General features: G+C 37.7%; 1 protein-coding gene across 1 annotated transcript in view; it reads left to right on the top strand.

The window, feature by feature from the left end:
• Positions 1 to 3153: 3153 nt before the first annotated feature.
• LOC127411780 (galactosylgalactosylxylosylprotein 3-beta-glucuronosyltransferase 2-like) overlaps positions 3154 to 17735 on the top strand; it is a 38347-nt gene continuing 23765 nt past the window's right edge. The window contains exons 1-2 of the mRNA XM_051647538.1: positions 3154 to 4439; positions 13669 to 13813. Coding sequence (XP_051503498.1) covers positions 3879 to 4439; positions 13669 to 13813 — 706 coding nt within the window. The 5' untranslated portion in view covers positions 3154 to 3878. The remainder of the gene's footprint in view (positions 4440 to 13668; positions 13814 to 17735) is intronic.

Below are 17735 nucleotides of genomic sequence, written 5' to 3'. Positions count from 1 at the left end.
AAACTCAGGCCTAATGCTGTTAACTGAAGACCAAATGATTCCATTGAGAAAATGTATTGGCTTAAGCCAAATTGACTCAATAATGGAAAGTGATGAAAAGTCATTTCTATGCAAATGGTGTTGACAAATGCATTCTATATTTCCTGTTTATTGTGTGCATCTAAATTGCTTTGCCTCACTCTTATTGAATTCAGACCTAAATTATTGTTTAATCTAGTTGCGCTGTGATCTATTTTCATGGGGCACTGCTTTAATTGGTTGTTATTGTGTTCTGTAGGCTCGAACAGCAGGCATGAGTATTGAAAGGATATTTCTCCATCAATAAACAGCTTTCCTTTTCCTTCACCCCCTCCATGAAAGCCATTAAACAGTCCAGTCCATGCTCTCCTGCCTAGCATCATCAGCATGAAAGAAGATAGGGGGATTACTAGATTAAACTGAAATAAATGCATGTTTTATACTACCACCATTCTCTTGCTTGAAGTGTGTCAGAGTCTCTGTAAAAGCATAAATCCTCATTATTCCATCACATCTTATCAAATCCGAAAGACACTTGCTCTATGTAATATAACAACTCACTTTGGATCAATTCCATTAAAGTTGTGAAGCTTGTTTCTCGATCAAACAGGCCATAACTTCAAAGTTCTTCTCTTTCATTCCAGATGCAAAGAAATGCACAATAGCCACTGTTACCTGTCAGATTTCAGTCTTTTACAACAAAAGCCCCCATAAAAAGATAGCAGTCTGTGACAGTTGCCTCAATTTTCTGGGATTGACATTGTCTGTGCTGACAGGAGGTGGCATGTCGAGGAAGGGAGGACAAGGCTGGATGTCACAATCCATAGCTGTCACCGCATTGAGAATGGAGACACAAGACAGTCAAATAGACGTGCCAGCACTGAAATGAACATCACAAGCCTGCAGGCAACGTTTCAGCCATTCTGATTACAATGTCAACTGTTCAAACAACTAAATTGCCATGTTGGTCTTTTCAGTCATACATCAAGATATTTTGTTAAAGGCATAGTTCACCCAAAAATTAAAATTCTGTCATGATTTAAATACCCTAATGTTGTTCCAAACCACTAAGACTTCTTTCTTTCATGTAACACAAAAGGAAATGTTAGGCAGAATGTTATGGCCTCAGTCACCTTTTACTTTTATTGAATGGTAAAAAGATTCAGTTCGAGTGAATGGTGAAGAAAGAAAAGCATATGGGGTTGGAACAACAAAAGGGTGAGTAAATAATGACAGAATTTTCATTTCTGGTTGAACAATACCTTTTATGCAATCAGGAGATCTGCTACATCAAACGAATATGCACAGATTGAGTCTTCAGTTGCAACTGCAATTGGAAAATGAGGATGGATTTCAACTTGAGTCAAGATGACTGTTAATTGCTTTATCTCCCACCTTAAAGAGTGGTGAATTCATTTGTAAATTCATTTGTGTTTCACATAATAAATAGAAATGAGCCTTTAGTTAACAATCCTAATCCTTTAGTTAATGTATATTAAGGTATATATGTTCAGAAATCTAACCCCTGGTTTACATGATGTTCATGTTTTAGGATTCAAACCTTTCCATGATATCCATTATCCATATTGCATTATCTCAGATATACCCAAAATGTATTAATTTTCCTTAAAAAAACAAACAGAAAATAATATTTAATGACTGTGATGAAAGAAATCCACAAAGAAATTATGGTAACTCTTTACAATAAGATTCTATTTGATAACATTAGTTAAAGGGTTAGTTCACCCAAAAAGTAAAATTCTCTCATAATTTACTCACCCTCATGCCATCCCAGATATATATGACTTCCTTTCTTCAGCAAAACACATTTGAAGGAAAATAGAAAAATATCTCAGTTCAGTAGGTCCTTATAATGGATGTGGATGGTAACATGATTTTTGATGCTCCAAAAATCACAGAAGATCAGCATTAACGTCATCTATACGACTCCAGTGTAAAATGAATGTCTTATAAAGTGATAAGATCGCTTTTAGTGCGAAAAAGATTTAAGTACTTTTTAACTATAAAAAGTTAGGCAGCGGTATGCGTGTTGCTAGAGGGCTATGGTCACGTGGTCTTTCGTGTGACATATTGGCGTTGGCATGTTCACGCCAGAAGTGATGCATACATGACACACCTGGAAGAGCAGCGCTGTTTACAGCTAAGTAGGAGGAACGCTGTACAGGCCGAACGTCATAAACAAATTGAAGCAAATTTAAACAAAGATGTCAGAAGAGGAGATACAAGTTTTTGCCCAGCCATATTTATTTGAGTACTCTCACCAGGAGCACAGGGAGATGGAGGAAGTTGGACCAACAAGCCTCAGAGAGACAGAGAGCTCAGGAGACGTGGTGGTGCACATGTAGGCAATGCCAGGCAATGCCAACAGAGGTAGAGAGCGTCTGCTGCAATGAATGGAACGTTGCCATTCCATCGCTGGAAAGACCTCGTGACCTCAGCCCTCTCATGAACGCGCATACTGCTGCTTACCGGACACGATGATTTATAGTTAAAAATGACTTAAATATTGATCTTTTTCGCAACAAAAGTGATCGTTGAGCTTTATAAGACATTCATTTAACCACTGGAGTTGTATGGATAACATTAATGCTGATTGTCTGTGCTTTTTAGAGCATCGAAATCATGTTACCATCCACATGCATCACAAGGACCTACTGAGCTGAGATATTTTTCTTCATATCTGTTCTGCTGAAGAAAGGAAGTCCTACACATCTGGGATGGCATGAGGGTGAGTAAATGATGAGAGAATTTTCAGTTTTCCCTTTAATGACATCAGTTAACATGAACTAATGAGCAAAACTTATAAAGCAATTATTAATCTTAATGTTAATTAATTTCAGCATATACAGTAGTAGGGGTATATGTTAACACTTGTTAATGCACTATAAACAATGAACAATAGTATTTTTATTAACTAATGTTAACAAAAATGAATAAATGATGTAATATATATATATATATATAGTATATATATATATATATATATATATATATATATATATATATATATATATATGGTTAATTGTCTGTTCATAATACCTAATGCATTAACTAATGTTAACGAATCTTATTGTGAAGTGTTCCCGAAATAATAATAATAATAATAATTATTATTATTATTATTATTAAGGCTACAATTAAAAATATTTGCATTTGATGAGCTGAACAGTTAGCACACGTCACTCTGAAACAAAAACATGTGATGTTTATCTTAATAAATTCCACATTTATTGTAATAAATGTTGCCTGTAATTACTATAGACTTGTCAGACCATCCTCGATTCTTTGTTTATCTACAAGTCATCCCACTCTCTCTCTGTCTGCTTGCCAGTGCGCAAGTGGGGAGGGTGAAATCTCAGTTTGAAGTCTCAGCGTCTTCCTCATTTCCACGGACCACATCAGCGTCTGTCGGATCATCAGCTCAGTCACATCATTCGGGAGCAGTCCACAGTTATTAATAAAAACAACAACTACGCCTTATAGGCCTGTATCTTTTATTGACTCCTGTTGTTATGGTTACCACTGCTTTCTGCGCTGATCGTTAGAAGACTCTGGAGCATCATCATCTCAGGGAGCCGACTCTTCACTCGCGCAGGACGGGATGCCGGATTCACAGCAATGGGAAGTTTAAATGCGAAGCGAAGACTGCGGACCCAGGCAAAAAGAAAAAAAAAACAGTTTTAAATGAAGTTTAATACAGATAAATGCGTTTGAAAGTAATAAGCTGTGATGACTCCCCAGATAATTCGCGACAGTCTCTGAATGTCTTCTAATTAATCGCTCTTTTTGAGGTGGACTATTAATTTTACAGGTTAATCAGCGCTGTTTCTGCAAGCACAATGAAATCCATCTTCTACAGTCGCTTTTTCATCCTTCTCCCATGGATCTTGATAGTGATCATCGTGATCGACATTGACACGAAAAGATCGTCTGTTCGCAACACGGCGAGCTTCTATTTCTCTCGGATGGGAAATGTCCAGCAGCAGCAGCAGCAGCAGGACGCCAGGGCGACTCGGACCAGCAGCGGGTCCGGGGGTAACGGCACATCTCTCCCGGTCATTTATGCCATCACTCCCACTTACAGCAGAGCGGTGCAGAAAGCAGAACTCACGCGCCTGGCCAACACGTTCCGCCAGGTTCAGCAGTTTCACTGGATCGTGGTGGAGGACTCAAACTCGCGTACGGAGCTGGTTTCGCGGTTTCTCGCCCGGTCTGGAGTGCGATACACACATCTGAACGTGTTCACCCCGCGCAGGTTCAAGCGGACGGGGATGCCCCGCGCGACCGAGCAGAGAAACGCAGCGCTCGGTTGGCTGAGAGGACACCGCACCTCCAAAGATAAAGGAGTAGTGTTCTTCGCGGACGATGATAACACTTACAGCCTTGAGTTATTTGAAGAGGTAAAAGCAATTTATTTAGACAGATATGGTCCGTTTAGAGATGTAGGAAGGCTAGAAATATATATATATATATATATATATATATATATATATATATATATATATATATATATATATATATATATATATATATTTTAATCAATTTACAGTGTCCGTGTCATTACATAGAATTATTTACAATAGCAATAACAATTGACGTGCAATTGCAAGCAGTGCCACTTTTGTTCATTAGTGTAATTTGACTGAATGAGGTTTTGAATAGACGGCATGCACACAATAGTTGCTTATCACTGTTTATTTCTATTCAGTGTGTGAGCATATTGCAAATTAATATTGAACCTCTAAAATTACAGAGACCAAAGACATTTGACTGTATTTTTCTCAACAAACTGAGCATCTATGACAACTGGGAGTAGTGGGACAATTGTGTCAATTCTGTTGTTGCTGTTGTTATTATTATTTATGAACGGGAAGTGTGATAGTCATTACTGTGTTTGCCCTGTGTTTGTTCAAGTAACTGGTGTAGACATCCGTCCCTGTGGATATTCATATTGTGCGTTTAATCATGCCATCTATTTCTTATGAGACTCTAAATGTGCAGTAGTTCATGCACCGAAATGAAGGCGACGACCCAGTATACCGTGTAACCAAGCAGAGTGAATTAACCCACTTTAAGGCAGTGAAAGTCACAGAGAAACGACGGAGTGAACCCAGCCGGGACATTAGGATCGGTCTTAGAAACTGATAACACTGTGATGTGATGAGAGACATTTCATTTGAGACTGTCTTACACAGGCTGAGTATTTCTATATCGCACTCAGACATTGATTTTAAAGCATTTCAAAAGATACACACACTTCTTCGAGATTAGTTTTATTATCAAAATCAGTTGGATGTTTATGGCCAGTATAGTTAATATGGGTGTATAATCAATAGAATTAAAGGAATAGTTCACCCAAAAAATGAAAAATCTGTCATTATTTATTCACCCTCGTGTTGGTATAGACCCATATGCTGATTTAAGATAAGATTTTTCTGTAGAAGAGTTTTTGAAGAATCTTCATACAGCTTTTTTAAATAGTGACAACAGCTGTGAAGCTCCAAAAAGGACAAAAAAGCACCTTGAATGTTTTCCATATGACTCAAACGCTAACCCGTGGCTTCTGAAAATCATACGATGGAATTTTGCAGTCACAATGGCAAAAGCAGACTGAAAATTATAATCCTCCTCTGCAGAAGCTCTAAAATATCATTCACAATTCTGTTTAGATTTTAAATTAGTGTCACTTTGAAATGTCATGGCTGTTACACAAATTGTATTGGTTTCTGTGTGTGTTGAACGCAGTGCACCAGTTTGAATATGAGGGATGGAGAATGAGATTTTAGGAATGCATCAGAGGAGAAGATTTTCCATGAATAATTACTTAATTTTGGTGTGTTCCTTACACACAGCTTTTGTATGGTTTCAGAAGATACAGAATATACAGTAGCGCTTTTGGCCTACTTCAGTTGTTCCTTAACAGTGTTTGTTTTTGGTCATTTTAGGAACTTGACTGCCAGGGTAACTTTGAGCTGTCGTTGTATGGAAAAGAGCTTTTTGAAGATTCTTCAAAAATGCTCTTTTTTTTGTTGCATGGATAAAATAGGCACTTTTTCACCACTGGGCCAAATATGTTGTATCATGCCGTTCTATACTGATCTGGGCTTGTTAACATGGTTGCGGTTTCTTTTTACATTGTGGTGTTGCGAAATCAGGATTAGAATGGACTGACTGGGCAAGTGACCAATCGTACCACTAAAACCGTTCCACCAACATGGTTCTTTGTCCTAAGAATGGTTAGCTAACCAAATTGATAATTCCATCTCAGGAACAGTTTGTAATCGCACACAGTAAAACTAATTCTGTTAAATTTACAATAAAATACTGGCAGCTGTGGTTGGCAGAAATTTACCTTAAAAAATACGGTGACAATGTTTCAGGCTTTACGGCATGTCATTTTGATGCCTGTAGATTTTACGGTTCACTACCGTTTATATTATTAAATTATATACAACAGTTAGTTCCGGTCCTCGAATCTGATTGGACGAAAGATGTTCCATGAGTACTGTTGGTCTCACACCATTAGCATGCAGACGCTTCACTGTGTGTATCACTCCGCTTGTGTTCGTGCCGTTCTAAACTAAAGTGTAAGAGCAGTGCAAATGTGTTAAGAGCCATCCATCTCTTTACATTTAATATTGTGACATTACATACTTTAGCCAGCAGTTGGCAGCAAAAGACAATTTTTGCATGTAATATGAGCCAGTTGGTGACGTGAAGTGAGTCAGCATCACTCAGTGTTTATATTCAACAGCACTCCGTGATCACTCGTATTACTACTACACTACTAAAGCTAGGAAATAGCTTTAAACGGCTTTAAACTAACAACTTCAGCATTAAGGCTCATCACAGCTGAGAGACACATCAGACTGATTAATTACACAAACTCAAAGCGCTTACCTCTAACCAGACTTTCCACATTGGAGAGGTCAAAATTGCGGTTTCTATAGTGAATGACTCTAGAGGAATACCCCTGCTTGGACGGCTGTGATATTGCTTAAATATAAACTTAATTTACTAACCTTCTGGAATAAAAGTCTGCTTTTCACTTAACTATGTATTGTTAATCACTGTAGTACTAGTAATTACAAATGGCCACGTGATGGCTTAAAGTTCATCAAGGAACCTTAATTATTGCCCTTCCAGGAGCAATAATTAATACACATGTAGAGTGCACAGTTACTCACACAAACACAAAACACCATCAGGTTTACACATGTGACACTAAAATAATGCAGTAAACATGAAGTAAACTACATTAACATAACACAGAACACCCCAATGTACATAACTGATAAAAATTAGAAGAAACATAACTATTCCCATAAAATATAATGAAATGTAATGGGTCACCCAGGGACTTCTGGGAACGCCAATTATTGTTTTTCACCATCATTTTAACAATAGTTTACCATAACAAGTACACATATTCTCTTGTTAAACATCATATACATTTTTACAGTTAATTATACTGTAAAATTATACTTTTTTACATATAAAATAATAATAATAATTTGACCATAAAATTACATGTATTGTCTTGTTAAATACTGTATATAATAATGTTTTACAGTATATGTTAAGATTACTAATCATTAACCAATTTTTTTTTTTTTTTACTGTAATATTTTAAAATTATTTTATCGTTACAATTATGGACATTTTATTCTAAACCATGCTCGTGTAAATGCTACTGTAATGTCATGGGGGGTGAGTAAATAATGACAGAAATGTCATTTTGAGATTAACTATTTTTTTGTCTGATGAATACATAATTCCTTTATTTGCTGATTGGGTAGCATAAAAAGTACACAAGGAAGCCGATGTTAGTGGTTTGAGGAGTAAAGATACCATTCAGCACATTAGGTACCATTCAGCAACTCCCACTTCCTGCTCTGCATTATACTCTGTCCTACCTAACATAACAGAGAATCCACTTCTCTCTCTTGCTGCCTTACATTGGCTGTTGTCCAATCCCTGCACCTACGTATAGCTCATTGTCTCATTCATCCTCAGTTATTCTCTTCTTTTGCCTCTGCTTTTTCTCCTGTCACTTCTGATTCCATTGCCCTCTTTTTTCTGCCATCGTACTGCCACAGACCTCCTCACTGAATGCTTACTTTGTGTTACAAAATCTAACATAAAACAAAGGCAATCTGAGTAAACACAAAATACAGTTTTTAAATGATAATGATATTTATTGAAGCAAAAAAGTTATCCAATATCAACAGGGCCTGTGTGGAAAAGTATTTGCCCCCTTAGTTACTAAATCCCTAAATCTATGAAACTGCATTCATAATGGGGTTCAGCTGGACTAGACACACCCAGGCCTAATTACAGTCCTATTCAATCAAATCAACACCTAAATAGAACTTTTTCATCAGCACAAAGTTGGCTAAAAGGTCTCACCCAGTAGCACACTATGCCAAGGTTGAAAGAAATTCCAGAAGTGATGAGGAAAATGGTGATTAAAATACATCAGTCTGGGAAGGGTTACAAAGCTATTTCAAAGGCTCTGGGACTCCAGAGAACCAAAGTGAGAGCCATTATCTCCAAATAGAGAAAACTTGGCACAGTAGTGAATATTACCAGAAGTGACCGACCTTCCAAAATTCCTCCAAGAGCACAGTGACGACTCACCAGGAAGTCACAAAAAAGCCAACGACAACATCCAAGGAACTGCAGGTTTCTCTTGCATCAATAAACGTCACTGTTCATGACTCCACTATCAGAAAGACACTAGCCAAAAATGGCATTCATGGAAGAATGGTGAGGCGAAAACCACTTCTAACCCAGAAGAACATTAAGGCTTGTCAGAATTTTGCCAAAACACACCTTGATGATTGTAACAAAGTTTGTTTCGACTGATGAGTCGAAAGTGGAACTATTTGGAAGACAGGGGTCCTGTTACATCTGGCATTAATCAAGAATTCCACAAAATTCCACAAAAAGAACATCATACCTACGGTCAAGCATGGTGGTAGTGTGATAGTATGGGGATGCCTTGCTGCTTCAGGGCCAGGGCAACTTGCAATAATTTAGGGAAACAGAAATTCTGCTCTCTACCAGAAAATCCTAAAGGAGAACATCCTGTCATCAGTCCGTGAGTTGAAGCTCAAGCGCAACTGGATTATGCAGCAAAACAATGATTCAAAGCATAGGAGAAAGTCCACCTCTGAATGGCTCAAAAGAAGCAAAATTAAAGTTTTGGAGTGGCCTAGTCAAAGTCCTGACTTGAACCCGATTGAAATGCTGTAGCAGGACCTTAAACAGGCAGTTCATGCTCGAAAACCCTCCAATGTGGCTGAACTAAAGCTGTTCTGCAAAGAAGAGTGGGCCAAAATTCCACCACAGCGTTTTGAAAGACTGATCTTCAGTTATCGGGAGCATTTGGTTGCAGCTGTTGCTGCTAAAGGTGGCACAACCAGCTATTAAGTTTAAGGGGGCAGTTAGTTTTTTACATGGGTGATATACAGTACTGTGCAAAAGTTGTAGGCACTTGTGAAAAATGTTGCATAGTGAGGATGTTTTAAAAAATAATGCCATAAATAGTTTTCACTTATCACTTAACGTCAATATTTGGCGTGACCACATTTGCCTTCAAAACAGCACCAATTCCCCTAGGTACACCTGGACACAGTTTTTCTTGGTTGTTGGCAGATAGGATGTTCCAAGCTTCTTGGAGAATTTGCCACAGTTCTTCTATCTATTTAGGCTGTCTCAATTGCTTCTGTCTCTTTATTTAATCCCAGACTGACTCGATGTCCAGTTGGGGACTCTGAGGGGGCCATGTCATTTGTTGCAGGGCTCCCTGTTCTTCTGTTCTGTTCTATTTGCAAAAGGGATGTTTTGGAGTCTAAAATTTATATTTCCTATTGACACACTAAAGCTGAAAATATAAATAACCATCTTAAGACAAAAATTTTGTGAAACATCTTATGGTCCTAAAACATTTGCACAGTACTGAAGGTGTTGGATAACTTTTTTGCTTCAATAAAATATATATATTTGAAAACTGTATTTTGTGTTTACTCAGGTTGACTTTGTTTTATGTTATATCTCGTTTGAAGATCTAAAACAATTTAGCATGAAAAATTCACAAAAATAGAAGAAATCAGGAAGGAGACAAATACTGTATCACAGCACTGAAGATTAAAACATGGAACAGCCCCTGATGGAGATAATGCTGTCAGTGGGCTTATGACCCTTGCTCTGCTGAACACAAACACATTACACAGCTCAACAACGAAAGCCAAATTATTTACTACTTACAACAGCCAGTGTTTGATATAGACAAAAATTAATGACACATAGGAAAACCTTAAACATAACATTTACATTTATTCATTTAGAAGACTTTTTTTTATTCCAAAGCACCTTTCCAATTCAGTGTTCCAAAGTTGCATAGAAAAGCAAAAGTGTAGCCATTTTTATATAGAAAGTGCATTAATAGTCATGTGTCAAGTACTCTTGGAATAGTTATGTCTTCAGCTTCTTAGATAAAGACCATTCCACCAACAAGAAACTAAATTTGCACCTTAACGTGTTGGAACCAAGAGTTGCAACGCCCTCACAGGTCACCAGAAGAAGTTGTGAGACTTAAGTTAATATAGGTAGGAGGCTGAGGATCTTGTTCTGTGCCTTTTTATGCAAGCATCAATGGCTTGAACTTGATGTGGGCAGCCACTGGAGAAAGTCTGATGTGGGTCCTCAGAGTTCATTAAAAACAAGTCACAGCAGAAAATTACGTGACTGTCAACATTTTTGCAAAATCACATTACATGGTTCATTACACATACTGCGGCAGTTTTTGAGGTGAAATGTCCACTGTGTAGCACTAAAAGAGAGTGAAATGTTCTCCCAACAGATGAGGTTTTGCAGTTAATGCTGTATCGAGTTTTAAATAAACAAAACCTATCCCCTCGTAAACCTTAAACCTAACCGATAGCATCATAAAAAGCAATTGTGAAATAAAAAACAGATGAGTTTTTTAAGGTTAATGCTCTGAGTTTTAAATAAAATAAACCTACCTCCTTACCATAAACTTTAGGCTTCACCTAACCAATAATGCCATAAAAAGCAAATGTGAGATAAAAAATGCAATTGCTGAAGCAACCACTTAATTTTTTTATGCTTCTATGACACTTTTTGGCTCACGGGTTGACTCCTTTGCATTCCAAGTTAAGCTACCGCGCAATTTGACTGCACACGAATAAGCTTGTAAATGTAGTTGGTTATGTAATGCAAATGTTAAAAAACACCGCCTTACAAGACATGCTCAATAGTAAGTGTTTTGACGCAGAAAATATCATTGTGTGAGGAACAGGGTAAAAAGTATGTTTATGAACTGATAATCTACTAAAACTGATAAGTACAGCAAGTCACGAAAAAATAATTTTGCAAAAATGTAGGTATAGTGGGGGACTCTGACGGGGGCCATGCAGTGAGTGCTCTTCCATCTTCCCTCATTGCCTCCTAAGCCTGAAGCCGTAGTTCTGCCTTTAACGAACAATATTAATGTGCTGAAGGCATATGATTGAGGAGAAGAGTAGACATAATTAAGGAACAGTAGAAAAGAAAGAAAAGGTTTGTGTTAGATGACTTGTGGATGTCCTTGCACAGTGGGCTCATATAGGTAGACTTGCAAGGCTTTACACAAATAAGATCACAAGGGCTGATGCTTCAACATGAATGTTGAGAGTTTTGGGGACTTTATGTAGGCTTTATGAGTACAGATAAAGCTTAATCATATTTCATTATGAGTATATTCTTCTATTACTATAAATCAGCATTAAGTTAACTAAACTAGTCCTAAACTAGAATGGGATGAAAGTGTTGTAGCCATATGGATCAAAACAACACTAACGGCAAATTCTCAAAACGTTTCCCATTTTACCTGTATTCACCTTACTTAAAAAAAAAATCAAGAATTAACAGATGAAAATGTGTATTTAATTACAATACAAAGCCTTTAACATGGGAATCTCTGTTTTCTGACTTCAAGGGATAGTTCACCCAAAATTAAAATTCTGTCATCATTCACTCACCCTCATGTTGTTTATATGACTCATATGACTGTTTCCTCTGTGAAACACAAAAGGAGATGTTGGGCAGAATGTTAGGGACTAACAGCCTCAGTCACCATTCACTTTCATTTTTTCCCATACAATGAAAGTGAATGGTGATGCATACTGCCTACCATCTATTTTTGTGTTCCAAGGAAGAAAGAACATCATGTGGTTTTGGAACAACAAGAGGTTGAGCAAATGATGACAACTGTTTTTATTTATTTTTTATTTGGGTGTACTATTCATTTAAATCACAACTACATCAGGACTGCCTGGCACTATACACCCAATTATAATATGGTGCAACATACTACTTCAATTTCCTGGAAACAGTTTTTACAGCAGCAACAACGTATGCACACTTACAAGCCTACATGCTACTGCAGACTGCAGAGTGCTGAACAGACATATTACTGTATTAGAGCATATATAGGTGGCAAGCACCATTCTATACTATGATGTGATATGGCTTTTATGTTCTGAGTTGTAACTTGTCTTTCTCCGGAAATGTATTCCCTTAGTAGATCCAATTTTGTTGTTGCATTGTTGAGTCCTTTATGGATCTGTCTGAAACTGTGTTGAGTTTTGTTTACAAAGGTGATTTTGCCTCCCTAAAGATACTGACACACTTCTCTACGACAAATGTATTTCTCTGCAATGTGTTGTCAAAGTAGGGCCAGATTTTTTATCCCCTGTCCCTGCAGGAAAATATGAGGGTCACAAAAACTGCCAAATACAGATGCCTTTCCACAGCATCCCTTAGCTTGAAAGCTCAACTCAAAGAGCAGTGACTATGACATTGCATTTGATGGCTGAGTCTGTTGCCCTTGTTGTCATCAAAGGACGAGCTGTTACATTTTAAGAACACCATTATGGAGACAGAGCCTTTAAAAAGTCCGCTAGAGAACAGACATATAGCTGAAGGGGCAGTTCCAGCTTCAAAGCTTGTCCATTGCTTAGGGCCGCCAGCCACAGACACGTCACCCTGCTGCATACAGCACTCTCATAAATAGCACAACCATTAAATATTCAAAGGCGACTCTGACCATTTGTTGGAGAAATATAAAAGGTATAGAGATCCTTTTAGCTGTAGGAAGTTTAAATTTCTTTAAGGAAGATACTATCTTTGAAAATGACATTTTCTGTGTTGACAGAGTTCAATCAGATTTGATCGTGTTTATGAAACTGAAAAGCAATGTGTGCTGTCTCCAGCAGATTGCAGGTGGACAGATTTATTTATGCTAAAAATGAGCAAGGATTTTATAATTCAAGGCATATACATGGTGTGTGTAGTCCTTAAAATAGTTAAGCAATATCATGCAAGATTTGTGCATACTATACAATATATCAGCACTCTCGGAAAACAGTTGTCCAGTCAGATTAGAAGACCTTAACTAACTATTGTGTAATAATGGAGAAAGTATTTGGTATCAATATAAAGAAGCATTACTTTTGACAAAAAGCAAGTTTACGTTAATTGTTTTAGTTAATGCAGACCTTGATGCTATTTTTTATTGTGTTTTTAATATTAATGCACCTGTCTTTGTGTCTTGCTGTTCAGATGCGGTCAACCAGGAAAGTGTCAGTGTGGCCAGTGGGACTCGTTGGAGGCCGGAGGTATGAGCGTCCCCTGGTAGAGAAGGGCAAAGTGGTCGGTTGGTACACAGGCTGGAGGGCTGACAGGCCATTTGCAATTGACATGGCTGGTAAGATGCCTTTAAGATCTCTCTAATTTCTGGTTTAAAGGGATAGTGCACCCAAAAATTAAAATTCTCTCATAATTTACTCACCCTCATGCCAGATGTGTATGACTTTCTTTCTTCTGCTGAAAAACAAACGAAGATTTTTAGAAGAATATCTCAGCTCTGTAGGTCCTCACAATGCAAGTGAATGAGTACCAACATTTTGAAGCTCCAGAAAGCACAAAAAGGCAGCATAAAAGTAATCCATACGAATCCAGTGGTTTACTCTATGTCTTCTGAAGCGATATAGTAGGTGTGGGTGAGAAACAGATCAATATTTAAGTACTTTTTACCATAGATTCACCTCCCTGCCCAGAAGGTGGCAATATGCACGAAGAATGCAAATTACCAAAAACTAAAGAAGAATGTGAAAGTGAAAGTGGTGATTAATAGTACAAAAGGACTTAAATATTGATCTCTTTCTCACCCACACCTATCATATCACTTCTGAAGATATGGATTAAAACACTGGAGTTCACTGGATATCATATCAAAGTACCCAAAACACCACTATATGATTATTTGCTTGCTGATTATTATGAAAACACAGACTGACAATGGTTTATAAAAATCCTTCTGATCCAATGTGTTAATCTAATCTGGATAAACAATGCATCGTGTTTGATTAAAAGACAATTCAGCAATAAAATCCTTTGCATTTGAAAAAAATCTAAGTTCTTATAGGGGAGATTCTGTGTTTATTCAGTGCAATATCTTACTCTCCATTTCCTTCCTGTGTTTATTGATAGCAGGTTTAGTATTTCAGATTAAGCACCATCAAGTGTGCGTTTTATTATTTCTTGAACACAGTGGCATATCCAGGACATTTTTACTGGGGTGGCCAAGATGTGGCACAAACCTAGTGTGGGGTGGCGATACCGGCAGAACCTTTATGAATGGCACATGATCAAAATGTGTAAATATCGCATTGCTTTGCTTCAACATCCACACATGTAGAATAAATGAATTCTTAAACTCATGTTAGCATTCACTGAATTGTTTGTATTCAATATCAGACTGTTGTTTTGACATTTGACAGTTTTCTATTCCTGTTCTATTTCAACCTATTACAGTTTCTGGGAATCTCTGGTTATTTTAACATAACATCCATTTTGAAATCATTAATTGTTTAGGAAAAGTCAGTTACACATTTTTAAGAGCTATTCTCATTGTAGAGAATTAATCTGCGTATAACATCAGGTATAGTGTATAATCATATAAAGATACAAGTACAGGTGATAACTGATTGAGGCGCACTTCAATCAATCATTCAATCAATTATTCATTCATTTATTAGCTAAAACTACACTGTCCAGCAGAAATATTGTTAAATTGGGTACAAATCAGTGTGTGAAATTGGCTGCGAGGGCTTATAGGTGTCTGTCTGGAAACCCCAAAATTGCAGATTGAGCTCTGTATACAGTAAAAAACAAAACTCTATTTACAGTGTCTACCCAGGTTTATTTTCCACATGTTCTGATAGATTCAATTACTTTGAATATTACCAAATAAAATAGTTAGTCAAATCATTTGCGGCATTTAAGTGCAATTTGCCCTGCCTCTGCATATTTAAAATGTCAAATAAGGTATAAAAACTTTGAAGATTTTATTTGTCTGACTGACCAATAATACACATAAAGAGCTCATAAATAACTCATGTAATGATTTAAAGTACAGTCACAGCACAAACCCTTCCATTTCACACACAGGTTGGTCATATTTATAACTTTAGCTATTGAACATATACAGGTGCATCTCAAATTAGAATGTCATGGAAAAGTTCATTTATTTCAGTAATTCAACTCAAATTGTGAAACTCGTGTATTAAATAAATTCAATGCACACAGACTGAAGTAGTTTAAGTCTTTGGTTCTTTTAATTGTGATGATTTTGGCTCACATTTAACAAAAACCCACCAATTCACTATCTCAAAAAATTAGAATACATCATAAGACCAATAAAAAAAAACATTTTGAGTGAATTGTTGGCCTTCTGGAAAGTATGTTCATTTACTGTATATGTACTCAATACTTGGTAGAGGCTCCTTTTGCTTTAATTACTGCCTCAATTCGGCGTGGCATGGAGGTGATCAGTTTGTGGCACTGCTGAGGTGGTATGGAAGCCCAGGTTTCTTTGACAGTGGCCTTCAGCTCATCAGTGCATTTTTTGGTCTCTTGTTTCTCATTTTCCTCTTGACAATACCCCATAGATTCTCTATGGGGTTCAGGTCTGGTGAGTTTGCTGGCCAGTCAAGCACACCAACACCATGGTCATTTAACCAACTTTTGGTGCTTTTGGCAGTGTGGGCAGGTGCCAAATCCTGCTGGAAAATGAAATCAGCATCTTTAAAAAGCTGGTCAGCAGAAGGAAGCATGAAGTGCTCCAAAATTTCTTGGTAAACGGGTGCAGTGACTTTGGTTTTCAAAAAACACAATGGACCAACACCAGCAGATGACATTGCACCCCAAATCATCACAGACTGTGGAAACTTAACACTGGACGTCAAGTAACTTGGGTTATGAGCTTCTCCACCCTTCCTCCAGACTCTAGGACCTTGGTTTCCAAATGAAATACAAAACTTGCTCTCATCTGAAAAGAGGACTTTGGACCACTGGGCAACAGTCCAGTTCTTCTCCTTAGCCCAGGTAAGACGCCTCTGACGTTGTCTGTGGTTCAGGAGTGGCTTAACAAGAGGAATACGACAACTGTAGCCAAATTCCTTGACATGTCTGTGTGTGGTGGCTCTTGATGCCTTGACCCCAGCCTCAGTCCATTCCTTGTGAAGTTCACCCAAATTCTTGAATCGATTTTGCTTGACAATCCTCATAAGGCTGCGGTTCTCTTGGTTGGTTGTGCATCTTTTTCTTCCACACTTTTTCCTTCCACTCAACTTTCTGTTAACATGCTTGGATACAGCACTTTGTGAACAGCCAGCTTCTTTGGCAATGAATGTTTGTGGCTTACCCTCCTTGTGAAGGGTGTCAATGATTGTCTTCTGGACAACTGTCAGATCAGCAGTCTTCCCCATGATTGTGTAGCCTAGTGAACCAAACTGAGAGACCATTTTGAAGGCTCAGGAAACCTTTGCAGGTGTTTTGAGTTGATTAGCTGATTGGCATGTCACCATATTCTAATTTTTTGAGATAGTGAATTGGTGGGTTTTTGTTAAATGTGAGCCAAAATCATCACAATTAAAAGAACCAAAGACTTAAACTACTTCAGTCTGTGTGCATTGAATTTATTTAATACACGAGTTTCACAATTTGAGTTGAATTACTGAAATAAATGAACTTTTCCATGACATTCTAATTTATTGAGATGCACCTGTACATCTGTAAAACGCTTTACACACCTTTACACATTAAATCAGAAAACATGGCATTTCATATTTCATGTCAATATAAAGATAACATGCTGAATGTGGTGTAGGGTCTAGCTTACTCTTTAACCTAGCTACTGTAACAATGAAAAAATGTTTTCACATTCACATGGAAATTCGGGATAAATTAAACGTTAGATTAGATGAACATACCTCTCAAATAACAGCTTTCTTTTTGACCACAAATTGATGTCGTCAACTCATTGGAAGTTGGAGGTAGACGCTAGCTCGTGTCAGCTTCGTGCTTCTGACTGACCATTATACTCCAGACCTGGAGCCCGCTGCCGCGACCTGCGGCAACTGCCTGGCCACCTGCGGCCTGCCCCTCCCCCCACTGATCAAAGATCAGCTCACACAGCTTCAGTCCCACCACTACTATAATGGTCAGAAATATAAAACTGACCCTGGGCCAGTGTGGCTCTAAATCAACAAATGACCTGAGATGTCATCTTTGATTGACAGGCGTTTCTATTGATTCTTCGTTCTTGTGTTGATGAACATGATGAA

Source organism: Myxocyprinus asiaticus, chromosome 21 (genome assembly GCF_019703515.2).
Source record: "Myxocyprinus asiaticus isolate MX2 ecotype Aquarium Trade chromosome 21, UBuf_Myxa_2, whole genome shotgun sequence".
NCBI classification, from domain to species: Eukaryota; Metazoa; Chordata; class Actinopteri; order Cypriniformes; family Catostomidae; genus Myxocyprinus; species Myxocyprinus asiaticus.
This window is presented reverse-complemented; position numbering and strand designations above follow the sequence as displayed.